The sequence below is a fragment of the Phyllopteryx taeniolatus genome, chromosome 14 (assembly GCF_024500385.1).
Source record: "Phyllopteryx taeniolatus isolate TA_2022b chromosome 14, UOR_Ptae_1.2, whole genome shotgun sequence".
NCBI classification, from domain to species: domain Eukaryota; kingdom Metazoa; phylum Chordata; class Actinopteri; order Syngnathiformes; family Syngnathidae; genus Phyllopteryx; species Phyllopteryx taeniolatus.
The window spans coordinates 20,000,151-20,027,518 of NC_084515.1; the positions used below are offsets into that span (position 1 = coordinate 20,000,151).

The following is a 27,368-nucleotide window of genomic DNA, read 5'->3' on the forward strand; positions in this document are numbered from 1 at the left end:
GTTGTCTCATGTTGACTCTCATCCTATTTCAAAGCATTCATTCAGCAGTAGAATGTTGATTGTGTCATGAAGGTTGCCTCCATCAGTAGATAGCGGCCGGAACATTTTGCGCTCGAAGGTTGAAACAATCAGCGCTGATGAAGAACACATCTGCATCTGCACAATGAGTCATATCTGCGATTGTTTTACGTTTCTGCTGTGTGTGCCCTTATCTCAAGATAGCAGCAGCAACGTCTGTGGAATTAGGAAAAAAAAAAGAGAGGGATCGGCAGAGTGTGCTCAGAGCAGTAGGAGGTTGTAACTGCGTGCAACTCTGTCCGTTCTCCTCGCGAGTAAAAGAACCAGTCTCTTGTCTTCCTTCCTTGTTTATTGTTTATTAAATGTTCTAGGTTGTTTGAACCTGACGCTAAGATCGTCTCGTTTACTGCTCGCGTTTGTACAATGCACGTCTCGTACTCGTTCACGTTTGTGGGAGATGCGAGGGCCGAGAGGCTACCTTCAAATCTTGCTGGCAGCTTGTAACGTGCAAACTCCACTTTTAATACCACCGCAATCATCTCGCAAAATAATGTACAAAAAACGCAATATAACAATGAAATGAAGATAATTGACTGTTGGACATAAATGAATACAATTTCATGTCAATTTTAAAAGTAGGTCAGTGCCTCTGATGGTGTTTCGGCCAGGAGAAAAGGCTCTGCTGGCCCTGACAGTTTCCCACGTGACCTTTGCCCTTTTGCTGTTTTTGACTCATTCTTTTTCTTGGACTCTTCACCTGTTCTTGTTTTATGGAAAGTTACGTTTATCTTATGCTGCGCGGTGGAAGACTGTTTAGCACGTCCGCCTCGCACTTGTGAGGTTGCGGGTTCAAATCCCGGCCCGACCTGTGCGGAGTTTGCATGTTCTCCCCCGTGCCTTTGTGGCTCCGCTTTCCTCCCAAATCCCAGAAACATGCATGCTCCATTAATTGAAGACTCAAAATTGCCCGTTGGTGTGAATGTGAGTGTGAATGGTCGTTTGTTTCTATGTGGCCTGCGATTGGCTGGCGACCAGTTCAGGGTGTACCCCGCCTCCCGCCCGAAGATAGCTGGGCTGGACGCCAGCACGCCACATGGGGAGAAGTGGATGGATGAATTTTACGCAAGTATTCCTCTATGATTATGAGTTATTTCATTATTAAAGTTATTTTATGCAGTTGATTTTTTTTTTTAATGACACCATAGTGTAGCACTGTAGTTGAAAAGGCAAACTTGGTCTACACCCCAAACCAGTACATGGCGGTAATGCACCTAAACGCTATTTGCACCAAGCGAAGAAGACATCGAAGCAAAAGAAGAAGAAGGAAAAGTAGTAGTAGTCGTCTCTCCCCTTTTTCCTTTTAATACTTTGAATGCTTCCTCCAGAACAAAGTCATCTAATTCGGGTCGAGTGTTGTCGTCTCATCACATTTGACCGCTTTTCTGTTCCTGTCGTGTGGACATGAAGCACAATGTCCGGCACACGGCTAACAGTTAGCTAGCTCGCCGTTGCCTGACAACAGCCCGCAAACGCATCCGCTTAGCTTAGCCGCATGCAAACTTGTCTCGTCTCCTCTCTGGTTCGGACGCGGGCAAGTCGGCGCGGAAAGAAAAAAAGGAGGTCGTTTGCTCGGGAGCCGAGATGGCGGACGACGGTCGCCGCGGCTGGGAGGAGGACGAACGCGGCCCGGGAGCTTCTCACCACGGCTTCGTGCTCATGGAGGCGCTCCTGGACAAGCTGAAAATGTTAAACTGCGACCACGAGCTGCTGGAAAAACACAACATGAAACCTCTCTCCAGGTAGGTCACACACAAGCGACAGTATATTGCCCTAGTATTATATTTTTGCCTGCTTGAATATTAACTATTAAACTGGGCGACGAGCTGCTGGAAAAAAACACAACACTAAGCCTCTCCCCAAGTCACCAACATCATCTCATATCATTAGGCTAGTGCCTAAACCAATATGAAATGCAATATTAACTATGAAACGGACGACGAGCTGCTGGAAAAACACATTGAGTCTCCAGGTAACTAATAATAGCTTCACAAAATCAAATTCCGAAAAACTGAAAACAACATTTCCAAAATATTCCCCCAAACAGAAAAAAATATTCTTAAACACATTACAAAAAAAAAAACAACAACAATAAAAAGCCCCCCCCCCCCTCCAAGAAAATGCAACATGTTCTGTATTAGTCGGATCATAATAATAGTGGTAAATGAAATCAAATTTGTATAGTGCTTTTGTGGTACAGTATGCCATATGTGTGTGTAAATGTCAAACCATTAACTATTCAACGATGGCAAGGAGCAGCTGGCCAAACACTTTGCAGGTGAGCAATAATAGCTTGACATAAAATTGGATGTCTCTTTATTTTACCTGTCGGTGTCATTGACCTCAAGATACCCAGACCCCAGCTAAACTGTTTGGTTGAAAAAAAAAAAAGGAAGCGTCGTGGTCCCAAATGGGCATCGTAGCGCCCGTAAGCTCAAAGACGGCGACGAGTTGCCGCCCACGGAGCGTTGGAGTCGCGTTCGGTCGGCAGCTCGAATTCGGCCTCACGAATGTGCTACGTTGCCTTGCAGACATTACTTTGTGTCCAGCCCTTACCTGCCGCACAATCCCGGCGAGCAATTCTACGTGTTCACCGTCACGGCCGCCTGGCTCATCAACGCGGCGGGCAGAAGCTTCGCCGAACCTCAGGAGGACGACGAGCCCGCCGCCGCCGTCGCCAACATCCTGACCGAGCTCAGGGCGCTCGTAAACGTTCTTTTATTTCGTCCTCCTTTCATTAGCCGACCACAACACACAATTCCTTCTGTTTTGTGTTTGTGTTTAGGGTGTGAAGGTGGACTTCCCGCCGTCCAAGCTGAAGTCCGGTTCAGGTGAGCACGTGTGCTTCGTGTTGAACACGCTGGCTGAACACGCGCTCAAGAGGCGGGGATTCTCCTTTAAAAGGTGCTCATTGGTCGCCTTCGTGTGTGTGTCTGTGTGCTTTGCATTAATTCAGTGGACATTGTGCTGCTCCTTCTGGTGTGTGCATCGTGGCCACCTGGAGGCAGTATAATACGGACATCCAGATTTATGGGGCTTCTCAGTAAGCCGCTGTAATATTAGTCGTTCAACGTGGAGGACAAAGAATATATACCTGAGGTTTAGGGCTATATATGTGTTGCTCCACCACTGTTCAAATGTCCATTGCTCGAATGGTTAGAGCGTGTCAACACGATGCTATTCATTAGTCCGTCGACGGCGTTGTGCGTTGTTTGTTAGCGTTAAGCTAAAGGGACTTAATTAAGAGAGAGCTGTGTGGTTGTTTGGAATAAGTACGTCAAGTTTACGAGTAAACTCGAACTGGGAGAGCCGTTAAACAGCCGGAAGCCCCCCAAGAATTGTTCGCTATCTGCCAAACGGCTGCCTCTTGTCAAATGAGTCGAGTCGAGTTCACTATATTATCTTTCTAACTCCTTAGTTATTTACAATATCCTATTTTCTCATGTTTTTCTTTTTATTTTATTTTTTAGGTTTGTCACCTAATCCTAAAACTAATTCAAATGCCAGTGCACCTTATGCATTAAGTCTGTAACGGACACGCCAGTAAAGACGACACCCAGCACCCCCAGTCTCGTGCCGTTCCGCATGCCGGCCTCGCTCGGCTGCCCTGCTGAGTCAGTCTGGGCACGCGAGACATCGAAGGAAAGCCTTGTCTGTTTATCAAAGCAGCAGCACGGGAGGTTGAACTTCGCACATGAACGCTAAGTGAATTACCAGCCAGACATCTGGTTTCTTACCCGGGCGCTAAATTCATTAACGTCTTAAGGACTCGTATTTCGTAACTGTAGCAGGCTTCCAGATTATATGGCTAATAAGAGGTTTTTTGTCCCTTCGTCCTGACTTTTACACACACAAAACGTGACGTGGTGCCGCTTTACGAGACGGATAGTTTGATTGTGATGTTAAAACCCGAATCCAAACTAACCCGGACGTTTCCCATCCTTCGTACCTTTTGTCAAATAAATTACGTTACTGATATACGCTACAAGTCACATTGTTGGCACACTGTTGTTCATTTCAGACCAAAGTACCCGACGGACACCGCAGAAGAAGAATCGGTGATGGACGACCACGCCGAACTGACACTCAACAAAACGGACCACGTCGTCGTGCGTCTCCTCCTCTTCCTCTTCTTCATAATTCTCCCTTTCCTCTTCCTCCTCCTTTGTCTTCGGTGCAAAAAGTCAAAATCTTATTTCGTGTTCTTATTTCTAGTGAAGACATCTCACGCTACTTACTTGAAGACAATTTTGACTCTTTTTCAACAAGACTTGTTTTAAGATACAACATCTAATTTGAAGAATCTTAACACAACAACACGTCTCGTTTTTATCTTTTGTTGGTGCTTGTTTTGAGATGTTCATGTTTGCGCATCTTCAGGAGGATGACGACGAAGACGAGGAGAACCTGGTGGACTTGGAGGCGCCGACCCCGCAGAGCAGCGTCAAAGTGAGCCGTCGGCGCGCGTAACCGTCGCGAGCGAGAACCGGTTTGATCCCGCGTTGTGCCGACAGGAAGCGGCGGCGGCCAAACCCGAGGACATCCAGCGCGCCACGGTGGACGCGGCCGCGTGGAACCTGGAGGTGGAACGAGTCCTGCCCCTCCTCAAAGTCACCATCAGGACCGACAACAAGGTTGACCACCTCCTCAAACGTCTCCAAATGATGAGTTTCCCCACTTTTGGACATTCTACTCCTTCTACATATTCTTCCAACTACCTTCTAGCGAGTATCTTAGCTCACGGGTTTTTCCATTTACGGGCCGTCGCTTGGTTGATTTTCAGCGTTGTGTTTTGCCAGCCAAAATTTGAGGGACAAGCTCTGGGGAAGAGAAAAGTCAAATGGAGCAACGAAGGCACCGTCATAGCCTGGCACGGGCGCTGACGCACTTTAACATGTTTACTGAACCTGACCAACAGTCAAACACACAAATGCAAAATGAAAACACTCACAAGGAGACGCTAACGCTGAACTAACCGCATGGCAACTGGGCAATCAGAGCTGGCGTCACTCGCTAGGCCACGCCTCTTAAAGGCACACGCCCAAATGTATGTGACGTGAACCCTTTGGAATTTCTTCAATTTCAGCCTAAATTGGTCATCAAATGTGTTCCGATCTTCATCCAAACCACAAAAAATAAGCAAAACCAACCACTATTTATGTTTTACAATTCAGTGCTATTGTTCTGTTTTCTTGACAAAATTCAGGACGCGCAGGAAACTATTTTCCACGTTCCAAAAATGTCCAGTTTTTCCACAATTCCACCTTTTCGACATGAACAAAACTCTGTTCAATCGAACAAGACATTCAACCTAAACGTTCCTCGGCTTTCACATTCCACCTTGGAACTGTTGGCCTCCTGCGGCACTGCTGGGAAAGTCCTTTTCACTTTCTCCAATTCCCGCCAATCAAGCCCTTCTAGGTCTCACTGTCATTGCCCACGTGAGGATTGAAGTCCCCCAGCAGAACGATGGAGTCCCCAGCGGGAGCGCTCTCCAGCACCCCCTCCAAGGACTCCAAAAGGAGGCTTCCCTCTCGTTCACCGGGGTGAACCCCAACGTACAGACGCTGAGCTGGGGGAGCAATAAGTATACCCACACCTGCTCAGCGCCTCTCACCGTGGGCAACTCCAGAGTGGAAAAGAGTCCAGTCCCTCTCGAGAAGACTGGTACCAGAGCCCAAGCTGTGTGTGAAGGAGCGTATATATCTAGTCGGAACTTCTCGACCTCGCACACCAGCTCGGGCTCCTTCCCTGCCAGAGAGGTGACGTTCCACGTCCCTAAAGCCAGCTTCTGTAGCCGGGGATCGGATCGCCAAGGTCCCCGCCTTCGGCCACCGCCCGGCTCGCACCTATGGCCCCTCCCACAGGTGGTGAGCCCATGGGAAGCACTCCGTAGTCCCTATTCATAATTTCACCTCTTTCTTTGTTTTTTGTTTTTTTCCGCTGTGGTTGGAGCAGGACTGGAGGGTCCACGTGGACCAGATGCACCGGCACCAGGACGGAATCAAGTCTTCCCTCCGTGAGGCTAAGGTGCGTTCACTGACCTGCTGCGGGGAAGGACTTCTTAGTCTTCAGGGCGGGGCCTTGAATTGAGAACGTAAGGAAGGCGCTGCTTCCTTTTTGCCGCACGGCCAAACGTTGGGTCGTGGGTCCGTCGGCCTCCCCCGTGTGCTTGATTGAGGATTGTTAACCCGACGTGTGCAAAAAATGTGGGCAGTGCGCTAAAATGGCCTGATCGGTTTCAGTGGATACAACTTAAATGTTTGGGTTAAAAAGCGGGAATACAGGCGCAACTCAATACATTAGAATTAGAAAACTAGAAAAAAAGTTCATTTCCAAAACTCATCGATTGTTTTATGATTTTGTTTTGAACGAAAACCCACATTTCCCGTTTCCAAGAAATGATCATGTTGCAAAAGCTAAGAAGTTAAGAAACAGTCCAAAAGATGGAAATATGGCAATGAAGTTGGAATTGGCCTTGGGAAAAATATTTTCTTGTGTCGACTGAATCCGCATCAGTTACGTGTTTGACTTTGGGAATTGCAATGCTGGGATGGAATCAACTCTCAAAGCAAAGTATTCTCATTTAGCGAGACGCACCTGCACGTTGATGTCATCGTATGTCTGCAAATATCTTTTTGGGATTCAGCGTAAAGAAGAGAAGGAGAAGATTTTCTGTTGGGACGCTGACAGTTTGCAAAGTTTCATTGCTTATTAGAATAGCCGGTTCATTTGATAATCGATTATTAAATTGTCAAAAGTTGAGAGCAGCATATGTTTTTGGGAAGTTTGATTGTTTGCAGAAGCGGATATCAAAGAAGGCGAGCCGTTTGCGGCCCACGCGTAAACGTCTTCAGACTCCGCTGTCGAGCAGCTTTTTTTTTATTATTATGTGATAAATCAAGGACGGCGATTGCCATTGTTTGATTCTGAGAAACGGTTGTCCTCACGTCGTCTTGTGGCGTGGACGCGCTCAGGGCTTCCTGGACAAGCTGCAGGAGGACATCAGCAGGACTTTGGAGAAGGTGTCCAGTCGGGAGAAGTACGTGAACAAGCAGCTGGAAGCCGTCATCGGCGAACATCGCGCCGCCCGCGCCAAACTCAGCGAGGTTCGACCAGCATCCTCTTTCTGTTCCTCATTTTCTACTCTGCTTCTCATTTTTTTTCTCCTCCTCGTCTTCCACCAGGTCAGGGAGCGCTACCAACAGGCCAGCGGGGGCGTGGCCCAGAGGACGCAACTCCTGGCAGAGGTCAGTGAAGGCATCACGCCACTGGGAAACCATGTTTGATGTCACCTCACTTGACTGACAGGGAACGGACACACAAACTACTCAGGACATGGGGACGAAGATGTCTTAGTAACTAGTACAAATATGTGACTAGTGACTTGGTCTAGTCAGGACATGGGGACTGGTGACTAGTCAACCTCAAAAGCTTACCAGTTATAGTTCTTATTTTGAGTCCAAATAAATGTGGTTACATTTCAAATAAGACTCATCACCTAAAAGCTAACTTGTCTTCAGACAATGTTCACTTGCGTCAAGCTATTTTTTGCTTGAAATGAGTCAATGGCGGCGGCGTTGTTGTGAAATTTCAGCTGAGTGAGGAGTTGGAGAAGGTGAAGCAGGAGATGGAGGAGCGCGGGAGCAGCATGTCGGACGCAGGTGAGATCGGCCGGCGTCCTTTTCTCCCGTTCCCTCCACGCGGCTAACTGGTATATGCGCGTTTAGCGGCGGTGGTGAAGATCAAGCAGAGCGTGACGAAGCTCAAGCAGGAGACGGTGCGGATGGACGTGCGTGCGGGCATCGTGCGGCACATGCTGCTGCAGGCCAAACTCAAGCGCAAGTCCAACTTGATGAGCGCCGACGATGCGCAGACCTTCGCCTAGTCGTGGCCGGTACATCTTTGACATTTGTTTTTTTTTCTTGATATTATTTACTGTCATTAGTTTTGAGAGTTTACAACCCCCGACCTCAGACGCTCTAAGCAGTCGTCCACCGTGCCGCCGCTTTAACGTGTTGACAGTTATATGTATTGTTTACAACTTTCGGTTGTGTTATTCAAAAATAAGCACGTTAACAAGAAGAATGTTTATTGTCAAAATGGTCCTCTGAGAGCAGAACAAGAACAAAAGCAGCTGGAGGACCCATATGGCCATCAAGCTGAAGCGGTACAAAAATGTACAGCCGTCATCGGGGAATGACGGACATTTCGAGAAACGTTGCACACAAACATCCAAAAAATGTACAGCAAAGAAGGCACTCGTTTGTGTGCGTGTGTGTGCGTCTTTGGATGGCTGACGTGTTGGCGGAGTCTTACGAATGCTACACTTAAAACAAAATAAAACAAAACCAAAAACTCAACTAGCGCGCGGTGACCTTTTACAGCGTGCAACCACAGCGACATCCTGACATCTTTATTAAAAATTTGGAAAAAAGACGAACATTTGGTCAACTTTGATAGGTTGTCTGTTTCAAAGGCCTGCTTCTCGGAAATACAAAATCATTTGCAAAGAATGATCTTATATAAACGCTTGCTTGCTTGCGTATGAGGAAAAACGTTGTTTTCTTGAAAAAGAAAAGGGCCCCCCTTTACTCATTTCATTAAAAAATAAATTCTCCCCCAAAAAAATCATTTTATGGGTTAGGGTCTCCAAAAATAGGCAACTTTTTAATTGCTATGGAAGTTAAGGGTACACTTGGTGGTAGAGGTGCAACAATTATTTGACTTATTGAAAACTGAAGATCAAATTAATGGACAACTATTCTGATAATAGGCCAATTGTTTGAAACCTGTGGCTTCAAATTGTCCAAATCCTTCGATTTCAGCTGTTCAACAGGAAATATTTTCAGATTTCTTGTCATCCTCCATGAAAGCAGACTGATGTTTTTTTTGCAAACATCTGCTTTTATTTTGGAAAATATTGCTCAACATTTTTGGCAATTTCATCAATTTATGTTTGTGCATTTTCTGCTGTCAATTTGAAATTATGTTCTGTTTTTGAATAAATGGATGGAAATCAAAACAAGATGTGTATCCAATAAAAAAAAAATAAGCAGCTGCATACTGGATGATTAAAATAATCATGGTCGATATGTTTGATTGGCGTTTAGAGCCCAAAGGTTTGAGAAGTTGTGCTTTCGAGGGATAAAGCAGCTAACGCCGCTAGCATTAGCATGTCACCGTGGAGTGGCAAGTGCTTTGATGATGTTGCCGTATGAACCCACTTAAAATGGAATGTAACTTGAAATGGACCACACGGGTACCGCGGTGGTGGTGGTGGCCTTCCTTTGCTCGGTTAGCCAATCAGAACACTCAACAACAAACGTGAAATGTTTAAGACAACAAAGGCTTATTTACATCTTTTGTTTTACATTCATTTAAAAGTCGCTCACACAAAGAAAACTCTCTTTTAGTGCTCATAATAAAGTTCCAAAATGACAGACAAGTAGTTTTTTCTTGACCAGAAGTTGAAGTTGAAAAAGTGACGGCGCCCACTACTGGTGCGGAGGCTGGTTACAAAAGTCGCGCCTCGGCCACGGCGTAAAACGTCGCGCTTGGACCAGCCTGGAAATGGGCCGAGCACCACCAATCTTCTGGAACAAGCGTGCCGGTCGGAATGGAATCCAAGCGGGACTGGAATCGGAATCGGGACCGGAAGCGTGCGGGGCTCACCAGGCGCCGCAATGGCTGCCGCGGCTGCTGAGCGACTGACAGTTGCTGTAGCGCTTCTTCACCATCATGCTGACATACGCCTTCATCAGCTTGGCGATGTCCATCACCTGGACCGCGCCCGCCGCCACGCCCACAGGAAACAGGAAACAAGAAACAGGAAGAGGAGACGCCGTTAGGAGCCGTCACTGCACTTGGCGTGTTTGTTAGCAGGTAACTTGGTCGTTCTCTGTTGTCGTACTAGAGCGGCTCCAACTCCCGGAGACAAATTCCTTGTGTGTTTTTTGGGCATACTTGGCAAAATAAAGATGATTCTGATTCTGATGATTGATTGGTTAGGGTTAGTTGATCAGTCGCTTGATTAATTAGTTGCTTTGGTTATTCAGTTAATTGGTTGGTTGGTTCGTTGATAATTTCACCAATTGTGGTGGGTGTGGTCACGTTATTGTCGTTGCGTCTGGCAAACGTTCGTTGGCATGGCGACAGCAACCATTTGCAATTCTGTGAAAGTGATGTGAAATTGGCGTAGTAGCGCGAGCTAGCTAGCTCAGTTTTTGCTCACCATTAGCGTTTGGAAGACGAGCTGACGGCCGTCCACCGCGATCTTGTAGGTGTTGGCGAGCGGTGCGCCGAAAGAGCGGACGAGCTCGTAGGGGAAAACTTCCAGCGGCCACGGCTCGCCGCGCTTGTACACCGAGACAGCGTGGCGACTCACGCCCAGCCACAGCTCGCACGGGAACGCTCCGTCCCGACACTGCCGCCGCCATGCAAAACACAACACCGCAATTCAGCCAAACGACCTTCGGCCACGACTTGCCCAGCAGCGCTGAGCTCTACTGGAAGACATGCGGCGTAATTAAGAGCTAGAGGAAGAGGCAGAGAAGGTGCCCTACTAGAAAGATTGGCTGTTCCCAGAGAACAGAGAATTTATACCTGTGAATGTTGTTGGATCCTCTGCTTGTATTTGTTGCTGCTCCGTGCGCGTTTTGAACGTTTACAATTACCGTAGCGTCGATGCTACTTTCAATTATCCCATCTATGGCTTTTCACAATGTATGTTAGCATTGAACATTTGTGGCGTTTAAATATACAGTGGACACCGCTATTGCTGGCGGTGAGGGACCAGGACGGACCGTCAATAATCAAAATGCGCCTAAAAACTACGAAAAAAATCACACATTCTTTAAATTCTTACTATTATTTTTAACCCCCAAAATTATTGAATAAGCCGGGATAAACCACACATAAGCATTTTCGGCATTGGTTCTCTTGCCCCCCCCAAAAAAGGAAAAACAAAAGAAAAAACAAAAAAACCCATGTTCTTTAAAAACTGAAAAATGTCCGAAAAGCTGAATCCACGCGTGCCGAACGGCGAGTATGCGGGGGGGTCTACCGTGCGCACAATGTTTAACTGCATTTAGTTTTTGGGTGACTTTCACCACGGCAAACTTGTACTGGTCGTGACAAATAAACGGCTTGAAGCCATCACACTTTTCTCGTTTTTATTCAAGTGAAGTTACACGACAGTCTCCTGACTCGTAACGGTGAGAGCAGAACATGTACTAAGGAATACTTTAAAAGGTGTCTTCTAATAAGTGAAAGTGTGCTTGCTTCAAGAGTGCGGGAAGGGTACTCGATCAACAACTAATCCATGATCAAATTCATCCAAAACTAGTTTGGTCATCGAATAATCATTTAGAGATGTTGTTGAACTTCAAATTGTCCTAATCCTCAGAATTTCAACCTCTCAACATGAAATATTCTCCGATTTCTGTGGTCCTCCGTGAAAGCTGACTGATTGCAAACATCTGCTTTTACTTTGGAAAATAATCATCAATCATTTCTGACGGATGTTACGGACCAAACCAGTCATTCAATCAGATCGGCGGCGGAACACAAGTTTTATGTGTGGAGATTATCGGAGCGCAGCGGACAAAATACGGCCAAAACTGTTCAATGCCGAATCTCTTATCGTGACGTGTGGGTTCTATCACAATTAAAACAAATCTTTCAAGATGGGAAAAATGCTTATGTGTGTCCCAGGCTTGGGTTCTCACCTCCACGTTGAAGAGCGTGGACCCGTACCCAGGCCACTCCCTGACCAGCGCCATGTACCGGCGCATGGCCCGGTCCCGCGTGACGCCGCGCAGCTCGCTCCACTTGTCCAGGACGCCGGCGTGGACGGCCGCCGCCTCGTCCGTCGTCGTGACCTCCGGGCCGCCGTCTGGCTCCCGGCGGAAACTGCGCCTCAGCGTGCCCTCCAGGAAGCCGGAACGCTTGCGCTCCGACGCCCCCGAGCGCTCGCCCGGCGCGCGGGGCCGCAGGCGAGCCGCGGGGAACACCTGCGACATTTCCGGCACGGCGGTCCGCGGGCTTCGGTCTCCCAGAAGGTACTGAAGCCGCAACGCCGACAGAAACTGAAGAGTCTCCTCTGGAGCCGGATACTGACCGCGGATCACCGCCTCGTGGGCCTGAACACACACACGTGCGCATACTTCACCATGTTGAAAACGGAATAGGAGTGCAACGATTTCAATGACTTTTCCAAAGTAAGATAACTCATTGACATTTCTTTATTGTGAATCAATTCACCAACAAGACCCTTGGATGAGGCGGATCGGTGCAGCGTCTGCAGTGATGCGGACTTTGTATCGGTCCGTTGTGGAAGAAGGAGCTAAGCCGAAAGGCGAAGCTCTCGATTTACCGGTCGATCTCCGTTCCTCCCCTCACCTCCGACCCACAGCTCGTGACCCAAAGAACAAGATCCCGGATACGAGCGGCAAAAAATGAGTTTCCTCCGCAGGGTGTCCGGGCTCTCCCTTAGAGAACGGGTGAGAAGCTCGGTCATCCGGGAGGATCTCAGAGTAGAGCCGCTGCTCCTCCGCATCGAGAGGAGTCGAATGAGGTGGCCGGGGCATCCGATTCGGATGCCTCCCGGACGCCTCCCCGGTGAGGTGTTCCGGGCACGTCCCACCGGGAGGAGACCCCGTGGACGACCCGGGACACGCCGGAGAGACTACGTCTCCCGGCTGGCCTGGGAACGCCTCGGGATCCCCTCAGAAGAGCTGGAGGAAGTGGCTGGGGAGAGGGAAGTCTGGGCGTCCCTGCTGAGGCTGCTGTCCCCGTGACCCGACCTCGGATAAGCGGTAGAAAATGGATATGTGTGTGTGTGTGTGTGTGTGTGGTTACCTGTTCAAACATGAAAGCAAACTCCACACTGTCTGTGGGAACGTTGTCCACGTCCAAGAAGCAGTAAAGTTTGAAATAGAACTTCCAGCCTGTGCTGCCCCCTTCTGGACTGGAAGACAATCTGCAGTGTGCGCACACACACACACACACAGGAAGTGTACTTTTTTGCCCCCAATGACGGCTCAACACTAACAAAGAACAAGTGCGATGAGGATCCGACTGACTTTTCAAACTTGGCGAGCACGTCGGCGACAACGGTGCGACTCTCGATGGCTTTCTCCTCCGCCACTGCCGCGCCGTCGTCGTTGTGCTCGAAGAGAGCAAACATGTTCCTGCTGTGCTCCATGGCCAGACCACGCACCAGCTTCTCCACCACCTGACGCACACACACGTTCATGGACAATCCAAAAGTGGTCAAAGTGACACTGGGAGGAAAGTAGAAAAAAGTGAAGAGCACAAAGCGTTGCAAGTGAAGTGGTGAGTTTGCGTTGTGGTCTGTGTGATGAGGAGCACATGGAGGTTTGTTCTTCTCATAATATTCTACTCCGTCCAAATATTAGTTCTATATATTTGTTAAAGCTTCATACATATAATACTAGACTTTATGCCGACCTGATCGGTGTTATCGGTATCCGCCGATATAATTAGCATTTTATGCTGATCGGCTTTCATGTCGTCATTCCCCGATCCTATCAATGAGGTCGTCGATCGGCTGCGCACAAGACATTTAACTCCGCGTCTTCGTCGCGTATGAATCCAAAAGCTAGTTTATTTTTAGCCTCGTCACGTGTCTTGTGGCCCAGTGCTGTAACTATCTGACGGCCAATAAGTTTTTTTTAAAACTTGCCGATTTGTGATCGGCCTCAAAAATCCTGATCGTGTAAAGTAATATAGCAAAATACTCTATATGCACGTGAGGTGCAGATATTCTTTCTGTCCACTTGGGGTCGCCATCCTCATGTGTTTCCGTACCGATGGCGACAGCGCGGGCGTCTCACCTCTCCGGCGGTGGTGTGCGAGTCGAAGGTGATCTGGCAGCGGCCCCCGCCGTGACAGTGCACCGTGGTGCTCATTTCCCGCCGAGCCACCACCGCCCGGATCTCCTCCCGCGACGGGACGTTCTCCCGCCTGCGCGTCTTCTTCAGCGCATCCAGGGCGAAGGCGGCATAGCGCTCCAGCTCCGTGCCGGGGAACGCCTCTCGGGTCCTACGGACAGACGTTTGACCTTTAGTCGACCTTTAGTGTTGGGGGCCCGGGACAGAACTCTGGGAGACGCCAGTGAATGGGACGCAAGTGAAAAGGTGAAAAAAGTAACAGGGACATAAATATTTTTTAAAGGCAAAAGGTGAACCCTGAGGGACACCAGAGAATGTGACACAGGTGAAAACATCAAGATGAAGAAAAAGTGTGAAAAAAAGTCTTCAGACATTTCAAAAAGTGAAAAATGCAACAGTGGTAAAACATTTGGAAATTAGAAAACAAGTAGAAAAGTGAGACTGAAAAAAAAAAAAAAGGCGGGCACCTCTTAAGGTGGAGTTTGACGTACGCCAGGACGCTCCTGGTGGGCAGGAAGGCGCAGGCGGCGCACGCCAGCGTGCTCCAGCGGGCCAGCTCGCCCGGGCCGTCGCGCCGAGGCGGGCGCACGGTCTGCTTGACCAGCTGGCAGTAGAGCTCGTCCCGGAGGGCTCGCAGCTCGTGGCCCGCACGCAGGACGTCCTGGATGACGGGCGCCGGGTCGTCCGCGCCCTCCAGCCGCCGCAGCCGCTCGAAGGCCTTCAGCGCCTCCTCCCGCAGGCCGCCGTACGTCTCGCTCTTCTGCCCTGGAGGACGGCGGCGAAAAAAAGGTCACGCCGTGCGAGCGAGCCGGGCGACGGACGGACGGACGGACGCACCGGCGAGGTGGACGTCTCCGTAGGGCAGCGGCAGGAGCGGCGAGCGCAGCGGGTGGCGGCTGTAGCGCAGGATGGGGTTCCGCTCGTAGATCTGATCCACCACCTCCGAGTTCAGACTGTTCTCCTGCACACGCGCATGCACAACATCAGCCGACCGGAAAAAAAAAAGAACAGCTTCCTCTCTTAAAAAAATTTACTTTTTCTCTTGAAAATGTCAAACTATTTTTCTGGAAAAGTAAAAAATGTTTTCTTCAAAAACGTAACTAAAAAAATATTTATTTTGTAAAAAAAAAAATATTTTTTTGGTCAACTTTTTTTTTTTGGGGGGGGGGGGGAATGATTAAAACATCATCTTGAAAATCTTCCCCTCCAAGAAAATTCAGCAAAAATATTTTCTGCCCTTAAAAATATGAAACTTTTTGTCAAAGAACTTTTTTCTCGACAAGATTGTTTTCTTCCCCTCTCCAACCGTTTCCCCCTAAAGAGCAGTGAGGTCACCCGGCAAGATGGCGTATTCATGGCGTCTCGTCTCGTCTCGCGAGCTTGCGCGTGCACCAAGACACGATTGGTTACGGCGTACCTTGACGCGTAGCACGAGGCGCTGCGTGGGCGTGTCGACGGGCGCTTTGGCGTGGATGACGTTCTGGACGGCGGCGGCCCAGCGGGCGGCCTCGTTCAGGAGTTTGCAGTAGAGGCGGCACGAGTGCTTGCGGCCGTACACGATCACGTTCCAGTAGCCTGAAAATCACCAAGGCGTCACGAGCCCGCGGACGCGACGGCGGCCGGCCGGCGCCACTCACCGGTGTCTTTGAAGACCCTGTCGTCGGGCGGTGCCACGGAGCACAAACTGTTGAGCACCAGCGTGCCCAGCTTGAGGGCGCCGCGCTCTGAGCTCTTGTAGTAGTCCAGCGAGTTGTGCGTCAGCAGGAACCAGCGCTTCTTCAGCTTCAGCGGCAGCGTTTTGCCGCTGCCGCCGCTCTTCACCTCCTTGTGCAGCCAACCTGACACACACGCGCGCACATGCAGGTGTCATGTCGTCAAGTCTTCAGAGACAAAACAGGCTTTGAAGTTAGCATTCACACTGCTTTTATGGAAATAGTTTCAACTCGTCCATCATTCTCACAATTGTAGAAAGAAAAAAAAAATTGCACAGCTTTTTTTCCCCTCAAGAATGCTCTATTTATTCCTTAGGGAAGAAGTTTTTTTCTTCAAAATGTACTTTTCTTGAAAATATAACACCAAAACATAAAAAGAACATCTAAAAACAAGTTTGTTTCTTAAAAATACAATACATTTCCTTGAAAAAAAATTGTAATAAAAAAAACAAAACAAAACAAATTCTTTTTTCTTGAAAATATACCACCAAAACAACTTTAAACACCTTTTTTGTTGAACATGAAAAATACTTTTCTCTAAAATGTTTTGTTAATAATGTAAATTAAAAAAATGTGAGAATAAAGATTTTAGAATTAAAATTAGAGTTTGTTCTTTAAAATTACCCCTTTTAGTGAAAGAAATATTTCTGGGGAATAACATATTTCTTTCTGCAAAACACTTTTTTCTTGAAAATGTACACATTTTCCAGCAAAATGGTCATTTCAGAAATATACAAGATTTCCCGGAATATTCTCTTTGATTTTCTTCTTGGGAATCCAAGATTTTCTTTTTTCCTTGAAAGCAGATTTTTTTGCCGCCGTTTGCGAATTGCGCGCAGCCGTCGCGCGCGGCGTACCTCGTATGATGAACTCCTGGCCGTCGACGCGGGCGTCGCCCTTGCATCGCTGCAGCAGCGCGATCCAGTGGTGCATCTCCTCGGGCGTGTCGGCGTTGCAGTGCAGCACTCGGTTGGCCGTGATGATGACAAAGGAGTCGGGCCTGCGCGAGGAGAACGCGTTAACGGCGCGACGTCGGCCGAGCGCCAGCGGCGGGCGACGGACGGGCCGATCGCGTCCTCACCTCTCCGGATTGTCCGACGCGCACGCCGAGTCGATCGTGCCCACGTCCAGCGTCCCCTGAACAAGGACGACGAGCGCAAGCGTGTTCCTCGGCTCAAGGAAGGTCGCGACAACAATGACGGTTTGTTTTGTTCCCGCAATGCATCACTCACCACGGCGTTCTGCGGGTTGGCCTGCTCGTCGTGCATCTCGCCGATTTCCTGCTCCGTGGAGTTGTGCACCTGACTCAGCACGCTGAACCACTCGCTGTTGCCGGGGAAACAACATCGTCATCATCGTCACGATCATCGTGATGTTCATCATCATCGTCATCACGAGGGCAGGTGGAGTATCGTGCAGAACGATTCAGTTTCATTGCGATTTTTGTCAATGCGGATTCAGGAAGACGTAGGAATAGGCAAATAATTCGAGTAGCTGTTGAGAGTTTTTCAAGATTATTGACGATGCGTTGAATGTCACCGCACACTTGGGAGCAATAAAACATCGTGTGTGCATATGGAGGATAAAAGTCTAACACAGGACCGTTCTGTGTAAACATTGAAGAAGCCAAGTGCACGTGAACTTCCAAAATATTTCTTTTCCTTTTGGAAATTGTGACGAAGGTTGCGCCTGGCACAGTTTACAAAAGGGGGCGGGGGGGGCATGCACGGATGAATCCGTATTTTCATCGTCACGATTGTCATCTCGATAATCGGCAAGATGATCGTCATCGTCGCGGTCGCTGCGGTCTCGGAAATGCGGACCCGCCCCAAACCCGCGCTGACCTGGCGTCCTCGGCCGTCTCTGCCACCAGGTGGTACGTTCTCTCGGGCATGACGATGTCGATGCCGTTTTCCTTGTCGGCGTTGTCGATCACTTCCCTGCAACGGCAACGACCACGACGAGTTGAGTCCTCCGGGTCCGGGTCGCGACTTCACGTCGAACGTTCATTCGGTTTGGGTCCGGCTTTTTCGGGCGGTTTACTAACTTGGCGGCGCGCACGTCCAGCGCTCCCTTGAGTTTGTCCTCGCCGTCGTTGTCGAAGTACATGAGTTTGCTGTGGCGGAGGACGAACCAGCGGCGCTTCCAGTTCCTGCGCGACAGCGTGGACGAGCCGCCGCCCTTCTTGTGCAGCCAGCCTTGCTTCAGCGCGTCCTGCTTGGCGCGGAACCACAGGAACGTCTCGTCCTTCAGCACGCACCAGCGCCGCTTCCACGAGTTCAGCAGGCCGCCTGAGGGGGGCGCCGCACAACAGACAAAACCTTTCAAACCTTTGACAAAAAAATTGCTTTGTTTCTTGAAAATGTGTGTTCTTTTTTTTCCTTGAAAGAAACCTTTTCTCAGTTTTTCTCAAAAAGAAAAAAAAGGATCAAAAATTTGATTTTTTGTCAAAAAACATCTTCTTTCCCATTTACAGCTTGCCTCGAAAATTATAACTTTGTTTCTCAAAAAAGATATTTCTTGAAAATAGTAAAAATTGTCCCCCCCCCCCCCGCAAAAAATACAAAATTTGTATGTATATATCCCTTACCGTTTTTTCTTGCAAATATGCAACTTTCTTTTAAAGACAGGCTTTTTTTTTTTTTCCATTCACCTTTTTCTCCCAAAAAATAAATATTTCTCCCATATTTTGTTTCCCTTGAAATGCAACGCTTTTTTTCGATCTCGTTTTGCACGTGAGCTTCGAGCGACCTTTGATGTGCAGGAAGCTGTGGAAGTAAGGCAGCGTGACGCAGCTGTAGACGGAATCTCGGCGGCACGACAGCTCGTCGTCCGTGTCCAATCTGTCAAAGTCGTCCTCGCTGTCCTCGAACTGAAACGCACACAAAGGACCAGAACACTTCTTACGTTGAACTCACCGAGCGCACCGGCCACTGTGGCTCTCCTCGCCCACATTTCACTTGCGTAATCGCTCCATTTGATTTTTCACTTCATTGGATCGGCGGCGTATCCGAAGCTGGCTCGTAACTAAAAAAACTCTTAAGTTGGGGGTGTTTCTAAGTCGAGGTAGCGCTGTAGACAAATTTGCCCGTACAGGTTTACGTACCGAGGACTGCGCCCCCTCCGAGCCGAAGCGGTACGCCCCGGAGCTGGTGAAGGTTCCAGAGGAGCCGCAGTAGTCGGGCGACCGCTGCTCGCCGTGAGGGTCGGAGAAGGCCCCGCCGCCGCCGGACGCGACGGCGCCCTCGTCGTAGTCGTCGCGGTCGTAGTCCGAGTCCTCGTCCGGGGGGATGAGCTCACAAGGGGCCTCGGCCGGACCGGCGGCGAGCGGCGGCGCCTGTGGGAGTACGGCGGCGGGCGGCAGGGCCGGGACAACGGCGTCGTTGGCGTACGGGTCCTCCTCGGAGGAGTCGTCGCTGGTCCGGATGCCGCTGGTGCGCTGGCCGTCCGAGTGTCCGTGTTCGCTGGGGTCGGGCGAGTCCTTGAACGCCTCGTCGTCCGCCCCGAAGCCCTCGTCCGCTTCCTCCTCCTCGTCGCCCGCGCCCGGCCGCCGCCCGTCCTCCTTCTCGTCGTCCACGCTCAGCGAGCTCTCGATGTTCCTGACGCACTCGTCGATCTCGTCGAAGTTGAGCGAGCGCAGGAAGTTCTGCGCCGCCTCGCAGGCCTCGTCCTCCAGACGCGCGAGCTCCTGGTCGCGCAGCTCCTGAAGGCGCAGCAGCGACGCCTCCGTCAGGGACAGCTCCTGGCGCTCCTTCTTCATCTGAAGCCACTGGATCTCCCGCTCCAGACGCAGGATCTCCTCAACCTGGGACGCCTCCTGAGGTCGGACGGCTTCGTCGTCCTCTTTAGCCGAAGACTCGTCCGAGGTGCTCGAGGACGCCTCAAATGTCTCCGAAAAGTCGTCCGAGGTCTGTGCTGAATTCTTCAAGCCGTCAGGCGGCGCCGAATCGTCGTCTTGGGCCAGCTGAGGCTGAACCGGAAGGAGAGCCGCCGGGTCTTTGGCTCGACGCTGCTCCTTGCGCCTCCTGGACGCCTGAAGATCACAAGAACGTGTCAAGACAAAGTCCAGCAGGCAACGTCTGATGTTGACGGTGTTTCAAAAGAATGTTAGCCGAAAATATCCTAAATTCATCAACTAAGGATGACCATTGCACGTTTCCCATCACAGGAACTTTTTCCAGTACTTTCCTATGTCCTTTGGTCTTTTGAAATAGCTCCATGCGTTGTTGCGGATCAACAAAAGGCCAACGCTCAAGAATCGCCACAGACAGGTTGCGGGTCACGGTCTGATGCTCGACTTTTATAGGCGTGCAAAGTCCAGGCCCCTTCGCGGAAGCATGAGGACAATCAAAACAACGAGCGGGGAAATTCAACCAAAATATTAGCCGCTTCCTCCAGCATTTCCGAATGATTAGAAGGCTAAGTTACATTGACAATCAGAAGCTACATTAGCTCATCGAGCGTCAAATATGTCGCTTCTGTGTACCGTCCCTTTCCATGCAGCCGTGTAATTATATTATAATAGAGGATTATATCGTGGCCAATTGTAGTCTCTCAGTGGAGATGCATCACTTCAACAATTCGACTTAGTCAGGGCTTTTGGTGGCACCTTGTAGCGTCTTAAGACGTTATAGAAAGAGCATCAAATACCAATGACTGCTTTCCGATGAGCCATTTTATTTGGTTTTTGACTCCGTTGTACAAAGACACTCTCATTTTGATCAAATATACGTTTTGCTTGGATTTTGGCTCTTTGGGGTCAGGCCTGGCCCCCCCCGCGAATAGCAGGGGGCCACAGTATTGACCAAGTTTGGCTGTTTGCCCCCCGGCCCCAGTTGGGTGTATTTTGTTACCTCCTCAGCGAGCTGTTCCTCTTCCTGCCGGCGTCTCTCTCTGTGAATACCAAACACAAACATCAGATCATTGATTTTTTTTTTTTTTAAATCGTGGCTTCCTTGCTGATGTGCACTGCTTACACTAACAACACAGCTGCCAACAAAGAAGAGCTAGGTTACAAAACACGGGGGCCATTTCTACGTTACGTCACAGGTTGGAAACGTTTGCCCCGAAGTGGGTGTTTCCATGGCACCAATATTTAGCTAGGGTCACCTTGCCTCACTTGTACAAATTCTACAAAAGAGAAAATTGCGTGAGAGAGCTGACGAGAGACATTTTTTGTGGCGTCGCACCTCCTCAAAAAAAAAAAAAAAAAAGTACGTTGAGCAATTAACATTGCATTGTCAAAAAGAGCAAAGAGCAAAACTTTAAATACTTTACATTGGTCTATAATTGGTCAAAATAAGTCAATCAAAAAAGCCATGTGGGGACTGACCAATAGTATCCTTTTGTGAAAAAATCTGATACTGACCATATTTGGACATACGAACGTTCAGCCCAACGCCCATTCATGCAATTCGACGTCTTATTTTATGGTGTTACATTTTAGCGGTGCAACAGTTAATCAACTAATTGATTATCAAATTAATTGCAAATGATCTTGATCATCAATTAATCGTTTAGAGACCCTTCAAATTCTCCAACACAATTTCAGCCCCTCAAGAGGAAATATTCTCCAATTTCTGTCGCTGATAAGCTTTGCGATTTTTCCAAATAACACATTTGCAAACATCTGCTTGGACTTTGGAAAACGATGATCAACATGTTTGCCGATTTTCTGACGGTTGTTGCGGACCAAACCGCGATCTGCATCAGAATCGATTTATCTTCGTGCATTTTCTGCACTGTCAATTTAATGTTCTGTTTTTCAATCAAGGGATGGAAAATAAAAAATGTTTTTATCGATTCATCGGTTAATCGAAAAAAATAATCGACAGGTTAATCAATTATTAAAACGATTGTTAGTTGCAGCCCTAGTTAATTCATGTTTACATACATGTTTTGACTGAAGGAAAGACTTTTACATGATAATTTTCTCATTTCTCCCGATAGGACAAATATTTATTTTGAATGTTTCTGTGGAAAATTATAAAAATTATTGCCGGGAAGAAATTTAGTGGATTTCTTTTTTTTTAATTTTTTTTATTTTTTTTTTAAGCAGGAAGATATAAGGCAAATCCCAGAAGGGGAGAAAAAAACAAAGCGCAAAACTTGTAATTGTTATTTGATTTTTTTCATAAGCACAGAAAAAAAATCAGAAATTGGATTTTTGTGAAGAAAAAAAGTCATCAATTGTATTTGGAGGTCGTTTCTTGCGGCGCGATTTGCCAGCAACAAAAAGAAAAACGGTGTTGGCAACCAACCTGTTCCTCCTTCGCTGCTCCTCTTCCTCCTCCTCCCTCCTCTTGTGGAGCATGCACGCGACCGCGCGACGCGCTAGCTGTCCTCGCAGGCGCGTCTGCAGCGTGAGCGCCGCCCGGCGCAGCAGCAGGAACTTCCTGCGCCAGTAAAAAGCGCGGAAGTTCTTCTGGATGAGCAGCACGCAGCGCAGCAGCCTCCGGTACTGCTTCCTGCGCACACGCGTGGCAAAAGGACTCAACGAGTACAAATACTTCCTTTCTCTGAACATTCGCAGATTTGAACCCTCTCGTTATTTGGTGCCAGCAAACTATTTTGAAGTGAGTTCAGGAGCTTCAGGTAGTGCTTTTCCGCCATCTTGTGGCAACTGCAGTAGGACCCGACCAATTAATTTGCCGCCTAATTTAATTGGCCGATATTAACCCTTTTAATATAATCAAAATCAGCCATTTTTTTGCTGATTTGGATTTTTTTAAATATAAATTTGACACAAATGACAACATTCCAAACAACACCACCACCACGTTTTTTAGTAAGTTTCAGCATTTATATGATACATTATATTAGAATATTATATCTTTTTTGGGCGATTAATTGGTTATCGGAATTTCATTCCGCCTAACAGCATCGGCCTGAAAATAATCCATATCGCTCGGGCCCTACTCTATCGGCAATTCTAAATGTTTCTGGGAGAGTCGATTACTCGCCGATTGTGGCAGGCAAGGCTCACTGTATTTTGTTAGTGTACCGAAGTCGATCTTTCAGGTACCTTCGCAGTACTTATGTCAATGTTAAGCCTTTGGTAGACAAGAGACACAAGAAGCACTTTAAGAATACTGAGAGATTTGAAAAAAAAAGAGTCCAAACACGCCCGATGAGGCGGGCTCGCCTACCTGGCGACGTAGCCGCTGACGTGCGCCCGGATGATCATGGCGGCTCCCAGCACCTCCACGTCGCGCTGCTTCTCCAGACGATGCTCGAGACATTCCCTGAGGAACACCTGAGGAGCAAAAGCACATCTTCCACATTTCTTATAATTGGCTATTCGTTTGCACAACAACTTGCCGCTGCGGGTTGGATGATGTCAACGTGTCCTGGACACAGGACAGGCAAACGCCATTTTTTTGCCCATTAAATAAATACAAATTGGGAACTGAATGAAGTGTCCAGTGAGGTCTCTAAGTGTAGAAGCTTTAAAGGAGAACACACACACACACACACGCTTAAAGGAAGGGTGCCTTGTTTCTCGACACCTTCAATCCTTTTGTTGCCGTGGTTACAACAACACTCGAGTCATTTAGCGACACGGGTCACCCGTTCATTCGCTCACTGATGTGTTGAGGGCCCGAGGGGCGCCTCGCGGGGTCAATCCTCTTCGGATGCACACGGGAAGAAAAACTACGTTGAAGTCAGTTGAGGAGCTTCCTGTGGTGTTTTGCCACCATCTTCTGGCATCTGTTAATCTTCAGGCCAATTACTTGTGGATTTTTGCTTTTCGTTCCCAACGCGCCGCCAACGGCAGGTGTTCACTGCGCATAACCGTGCGGTCGCCTCGGTTACGTGCTCTCTGGTACTGTCTATGTTTTTGTGTTTTTCGTTAGTCTCCGTACTCTGTTTTTATGTCTGAAAAGTATTTTCTGACAAATGGCTGTCGGTTGCCGTACTAGAGTAGCTCCAACTACCAGAGAAAAAATTCCTTCTGTGTTTTTGACAAACTAAATAAAGACGATTCTGATTCTGATTAAAAAAAAGCCGACGTGACCCACCTTGGTTTTCCCCATCTGCCACCGGGTGGCGCTGTTGTCGAAGCGTCGCAGCAGCTCCGCGCAGCGCCCCCTGTCGTCGTCCGCCGTCAGTACGTCACGCATCAGAACTTTGTATCTGGGGAAGGACAAGAGAAAAAAGGTTCTGTCGAGGGCCGGTCTGAGTGGTACGGACGGGACGCGAGTGGGGGCGGGGGTAGGTGAGGGTGTTGTTGGGGCGAGGGGGGTGGACACCCACCGGCAGCAGAACTCCTGGAACGGTCTCCGGATGGGAAAGCCGGCGCGTCGGATCTTGACCGTCTCCAGTATGCCAGAATACCTCAGCTGGTTCAGAACCACGGCCGGGTCGAAGCGGTCAGGCATCTGCGCCATCAAACGGCTCATGTTACTTGTGATGCATGTCGACGGTTTGGGATGGATGGAGCATTAGGGTGTTGTTCTCCAGACACTTTTGGGTGGTCGCATCTCCAGTCGGAAGCTCGTCGAAGTGTTCCCGCAAAGTTAAGATTGCAACGGGTAAGCCAGAAGAAGGTCTCACCCAGCTTGTCTGTGAAATTCAGGTTTGAAACCACTGTAATGTCTAACGGACGCCTGTAGATGGCGGCCTTGCATCGCTTTGGATTTGAGATCAGCATAATTTTGGAGTCGAAGATAAAGATTAGGCCACGAAGGGCTTGGCTTGTCACGTTGATTAAAAGGAAGACAAATGAGGAGGCTTGGGACCTTCCTGGGTGGTCGGTGGCGTCCCCTCGGTCGGGCCCCCCCCCCTCGATGCGCCGGCACAGCAACTCCGTACACCAATTGACTAACGTGCACGTGATATCGTGTTCATCCACCGCGCCACTCGCCAGTAACACTGCCTTGCTCATTTTCCCACATCCTGTCCTGTCCTTCTGTGTCCTCTCTTATCTGGTTCTCTTGCTTAGTTATTGCAAGTCTTCACCGCCCACCCCCAATCTACGAATTACTGTTCTAATGTCACTTATGTTCAAATATCAAGACTGTCTCACTATTGTTTTGCTGTGGTTTTCACCTCAGTCCCCTTGTCCACTCTGTCCCTCTCGAAAAAATATCATTTCAATGAAGCTTTTTCCGTCAAAACATTCAGTCCAGTTATTATTATTATTGATGTTGCATATCGAGGAGACTTTTAAACGTGCGTCACGTCACATTCCGTCGGCGGCGCCATTATGGAGTGGAGAAGAGAGGGCGGCCCCTTTGCTGGGGTCGCCCAATGAGAGGCTGCTTTGATTCTCACAGGTCTCCACTGTGCCTTCATGTGTGCCTTTAAGAAGCACGCGGGCTCATTAGCATAACGCTCATTTGCATACGGCAGACGCACAAAGACGGGCGCTGTCAGGAAAGCGCGCATCCTCGCTTCTTCTCCTCTTCCTCGGTATGCGGCACAAATACTCGTTTTTAACAGTTATCGCTCACAAAAAGCGCCATTGCTGTGAATTCATTCTAAAATGACAACAACAACAGAAATTGAAAAACACAGCATTTACATTTTAGGCACAAAATTGAAAAACAGGCTATTTTTATTGATTATTGATTATTTATTTATTTTTTCGTTTTGAAATCAGAAGACAAGGATAATAGTTTGTTCACGTATCGTTTAAGGTTGTTTGGTAACAGAAAAACATTATTGTTTATGATGATGACAGTTTGGAATTTGGGAACAGAATCAAGGAAGTTGACGAGCATGATTTGCTTTCGCGGTTCTCGTAAAATGATGTGGCGGGTCAAATCTGGCCCCCGGGCCTTGAGTTTGACACCCATGGCCTATATTGTGCCAAAAGTGACACATTTGATTCTATTATTGTATTATATTTGCAATATATGTTGAAATTTGAATTCAATTCTTTCATCCGAATCATCTTTATTCGCCAAGCATGTCCAAAAAACACACGAGGAATTTGTCTCCGGCAGTCGGAGCCGCTCGAGTGCGACAACAGAAAGTCAATTGACAGAGAACGCTCCGGAGACGGAAAGACGTTGATAAAAAAAAAAAAAAAAAACAGTCCCTGAGCAATAAAGGGTTGCGAGTTATCTGGTAATACCGGTGCAATTCTTCTTCTTTTTTTTGTTTTGACAATTGTGCAAAAAGATGCTGAGTCAATAGGACATATAACGTAACAATATGTTATACGTGGAGCTTCAAAACCTGATACAAAACCTTTCCGTTTTTTTTCGCTCTATCGCTTCGTGTGGGGCGACGAGCCCGCCGACGATCCTTTTTTCAGAGCCGGCTCGCTACGCTCGCGTCGGGCCGCATCGCGTCAAGCGCTGAGGCTAGAAAGCGAAGCGCTAACCTGACTGAGAGGAACTACGACGCTGCATCTTAAACAGGAAATCTTTCTCCCGGTTGTGCGCGCGTGTGTGTCTTCCAGACTCACCTTGTGTGTGTTTGGTTTGATGCATCGTATGAAGAAAGGGTTGGATGTGCTGAGCGTTGCCATCAGCGAGTGCAACGAGTCCTGAAACACAACGCAACACAACAGTCGAGAATTGGTGACGTGTGTGCATGTGTGCGTGCGTGTGTGCGTGTGTGTTTACAGCCTGTTTTTTTAAAGCCTATATTTGCTGTTTTCAAAACGTTTTCTTCAACGTGACTACAGTACGACTTTGAATGATGTTTGTTCCTACTTACACTTTAAAGTGTATTTATTGTTTTTGGACTCCCATCACACAAATGTGTGTTGGCAGTTTGGAAACTATTTTTAAATTGAGTCTCAGTGGTTGTGCGCGTGTAGATAATGTATGAATTACTGTCACTGGGCGGAAGCCTCCTATGTCTACATTTGGTCAATTTCATATCGATATCGATCTCCTCGACGATGACGCGATGTCGACGGCTCCACTTTTTCAATTCCCTGAAAAGTGAGGGTGTGCGACATGCGAGGATTCCGCCCGACGCCAAGCGAAAGAGAGACAAAAAAAAAATCAGGCTTGCAGATGTTTTATCCGAGAATTTTTCTGGGTCTATTTACACACAATACAACAGAAGGGTTCATTTCAAGTAATATATTTTTAAAAATGTAGAAGCCTAAAAAAAAAAAGAAAAAAAACATAAGCTTTATCCCAAACAATTTGTACCTGAAAGAAAGTACATTTTTCCAGTGTCAATTCGACTCAGGATACAACGAGAGGTTAAGGAAGACATTTAAAATGAAGTTTTAGCCTGTAATATTGGCAGATAAAAGAAATATACATTTTCTGGGGTGATTTGACCTGGAATCACCGGGAGGGTTGATTTTTTGCTTTTAATGGCGTGTACAGTGTGTGTGTGTGTGTGTGTGTGTGTGTGTGTGTGTGCGACCGACCTTGAAGTGCGAGCTGACCGTTGGTCTTCGGTGCTTGCAGCTGCCCTTGAGCGTGTCCTGCTTGTTGCGACTCAGCACGAGTTCAAAAAGGTCGTAGACGAAATCCAACCTGACCGTGGCCAATAACCGCAAATGATCATCAAGAATCGAATCAAATCAAATCAAATCAAATCATTTGGCCGTTTGGATGTTCGAGTTGGACGGACCGGCTGTCCCTGAGCATGTTGAGGACGTCGTCTCTGAAAGTGTCTCTGTTCTTCTCCAGCGTTCCCCGGACGTCGTACACCACCTGCACGCCGACATCGGCCATTATGAATTCTT

At 48.2% G+C, this 27,368-nt stretch overlaps 2 protein-coding genes across 4 annotated transcripts in view; one reads left to right on the top strand and one right to left on the bottom strand.

The window, feature by feature from the left end:
* Positions 1 to 1,126: 1,126 nt before the first annotated feature.
* ift57 (intraflagellar transport 57 homolog (Chlamydomonas)) lies at positions 1,127 to 8,501 on the top strand. Its single transcript, XM_061798600.1, has 11 exons — positions 1,127 to 1,817; positions 2,607 to 2,781; positions 2,861 to 2,979; positions 4,097 to 4,184; positions 4,456 to 4,524; positions 4,590 to 4,709; positions 6,034 to 6,105; positions 7,053 to 7,184; positions 7,263 to 7,325; positions 7,673 to 7,739; positions 7,806 to 8,501. The coding sequence occupies exons 1-11, from the start codon at positions 1,660 to 1,662 to the stop codon at positions 7,961 to 7,963; spliced, it is 1,221 nt and encodes a 406-aa protein (XP_061654584.1). The 5' UTR covers positions 1,127 to 1,659; the 3' UTR covers positions 7,964 to 8,501.
* myo10 (myosin X) overlaps positions 8,151 to 27,368 on the bottom strand; it is a 56,112-nt gene continuing 36,894 nt past the window's right edge. For 2 of the 3 annotated variants that reach the window (XM_061798580.1, XM_061798583.1), the window contains 25 exons: positions 27,254 to 27,336; positions 27,048 to 27,156; positions 26,121 to 26,201; positions 23,960 to 24,084; positions 23,725 to 23,839; positions 22,852 to 22,958; positions 21,964 to 22,170; positions 20,557 to 20,596; positions 18,810 to 19,736; positions 18,455 to 18,575; positions 17,751 to 17,994; positions 17,548 to 17,643; positions 16,936 to 17,029; positions 16,785 to 16,840; positions 16,561 to 16,703; positions 15,629 to 15,829; positions 15,409 to 15,566; positions 14,829 to 14,952; positions 14,459 to 14,756; positions 13,935 to 14,142; positions 13,161 to 13,312; positions 12,937 to 13,057; positions 11,805 to 12,218; positions 10,310 to 10,501; positions 8,151 to 9,857 (listed from right to left, as the gene is read on the bottom strand). In XM_061798580.1, coding sequence (XP_061654564.1) covers positions 9,747 to 9,857; positions 10,310 to 10,501; positions 11,805 to 12,218; positions 12,937 to 13,057; positions 13,161 to 13,312; positions 13,935 to 14,142; positions 14,459 to 14,756; positions 14,829 to 14,952; positions 15,409 to 15,566; positions 15,629 to 15,829; positions 16,561 to 16,703; positions 16,785 to 16,840; positions 16,936 to 17,029; positions 17,548 to 17,643; positions 17,751 to 17,994; positions 18,455 to 18,575; positions 18,810 to 19,736; positions 20,557 to 20,596; positions 21,964 to 22,170; positions 22,852 to 22,958; positions 23,725 to 23,839; positions 23,960 to 24,084; positions 26,121 to 26,201; positions 27,048 to 27,156; positions 27,254 to 27,336 — 4,527 coding nt within the window. In that variant the 3' untranslated portion in view covers positions 8,151 to 9,746. The remainder of the gene's footprint in view (positions 9,858 to 10,309; positions 10,502 to 11,804; positions 12,219 to 12,936; positions 13,058 to 13,160; positions 13,313 to 13,934; positions 14,143 to 14,458; positions 14,757 to 14,828; positions 14,953 to 15,408; positions 15,567 to 15,628; positions 15,830 to 16,560; positions 16,704 to 16,784; positions 16,841 to 16,935; positions 17,030 to 17,547; positions 17,644 to 17,750; positions 17,995 to 18,454; positions 18,576 to 18,809; positions 19,737 to 20,556; positions 20,597 to 21,963; positions 22,171 to 22,851; positions 22,959 to 23,724; positions 23,840 to 23,959; positions 24,085 to 26,120; positions 26,202 to 27,047; positions 27,157 to 27,253; positions 27,337 to 27,368) is intronic. The other variant, XM_061798582.1, reaches the window with a different exon arrangement.

Excerpts from the sequence above, each read along its gene's own strand:
- ift57 (XM_061798600.1), top strand. The coding sequence starts at position 1,660 with ATGGCGGACGACGGTCGCCGCGGCTGGGAGGAGGACGAACGCGGCCCG. Across the intron at positions 1,818-2,606 it reads AACATGAAACCTCTCTCCAG|ACATTACTTTGTGTCCAGCC; the intron begins GTAGGTCACACA and ends GTTGCCTTGCAG. Across the intron at positions 7,326-7,672 it reads GGACGCAACTCCTGGCAGAG|CTGAGTGAGGAGTTGGAGAA; the intron begins GTCAGTGAAGGC and ends GTGAAATTTCAG.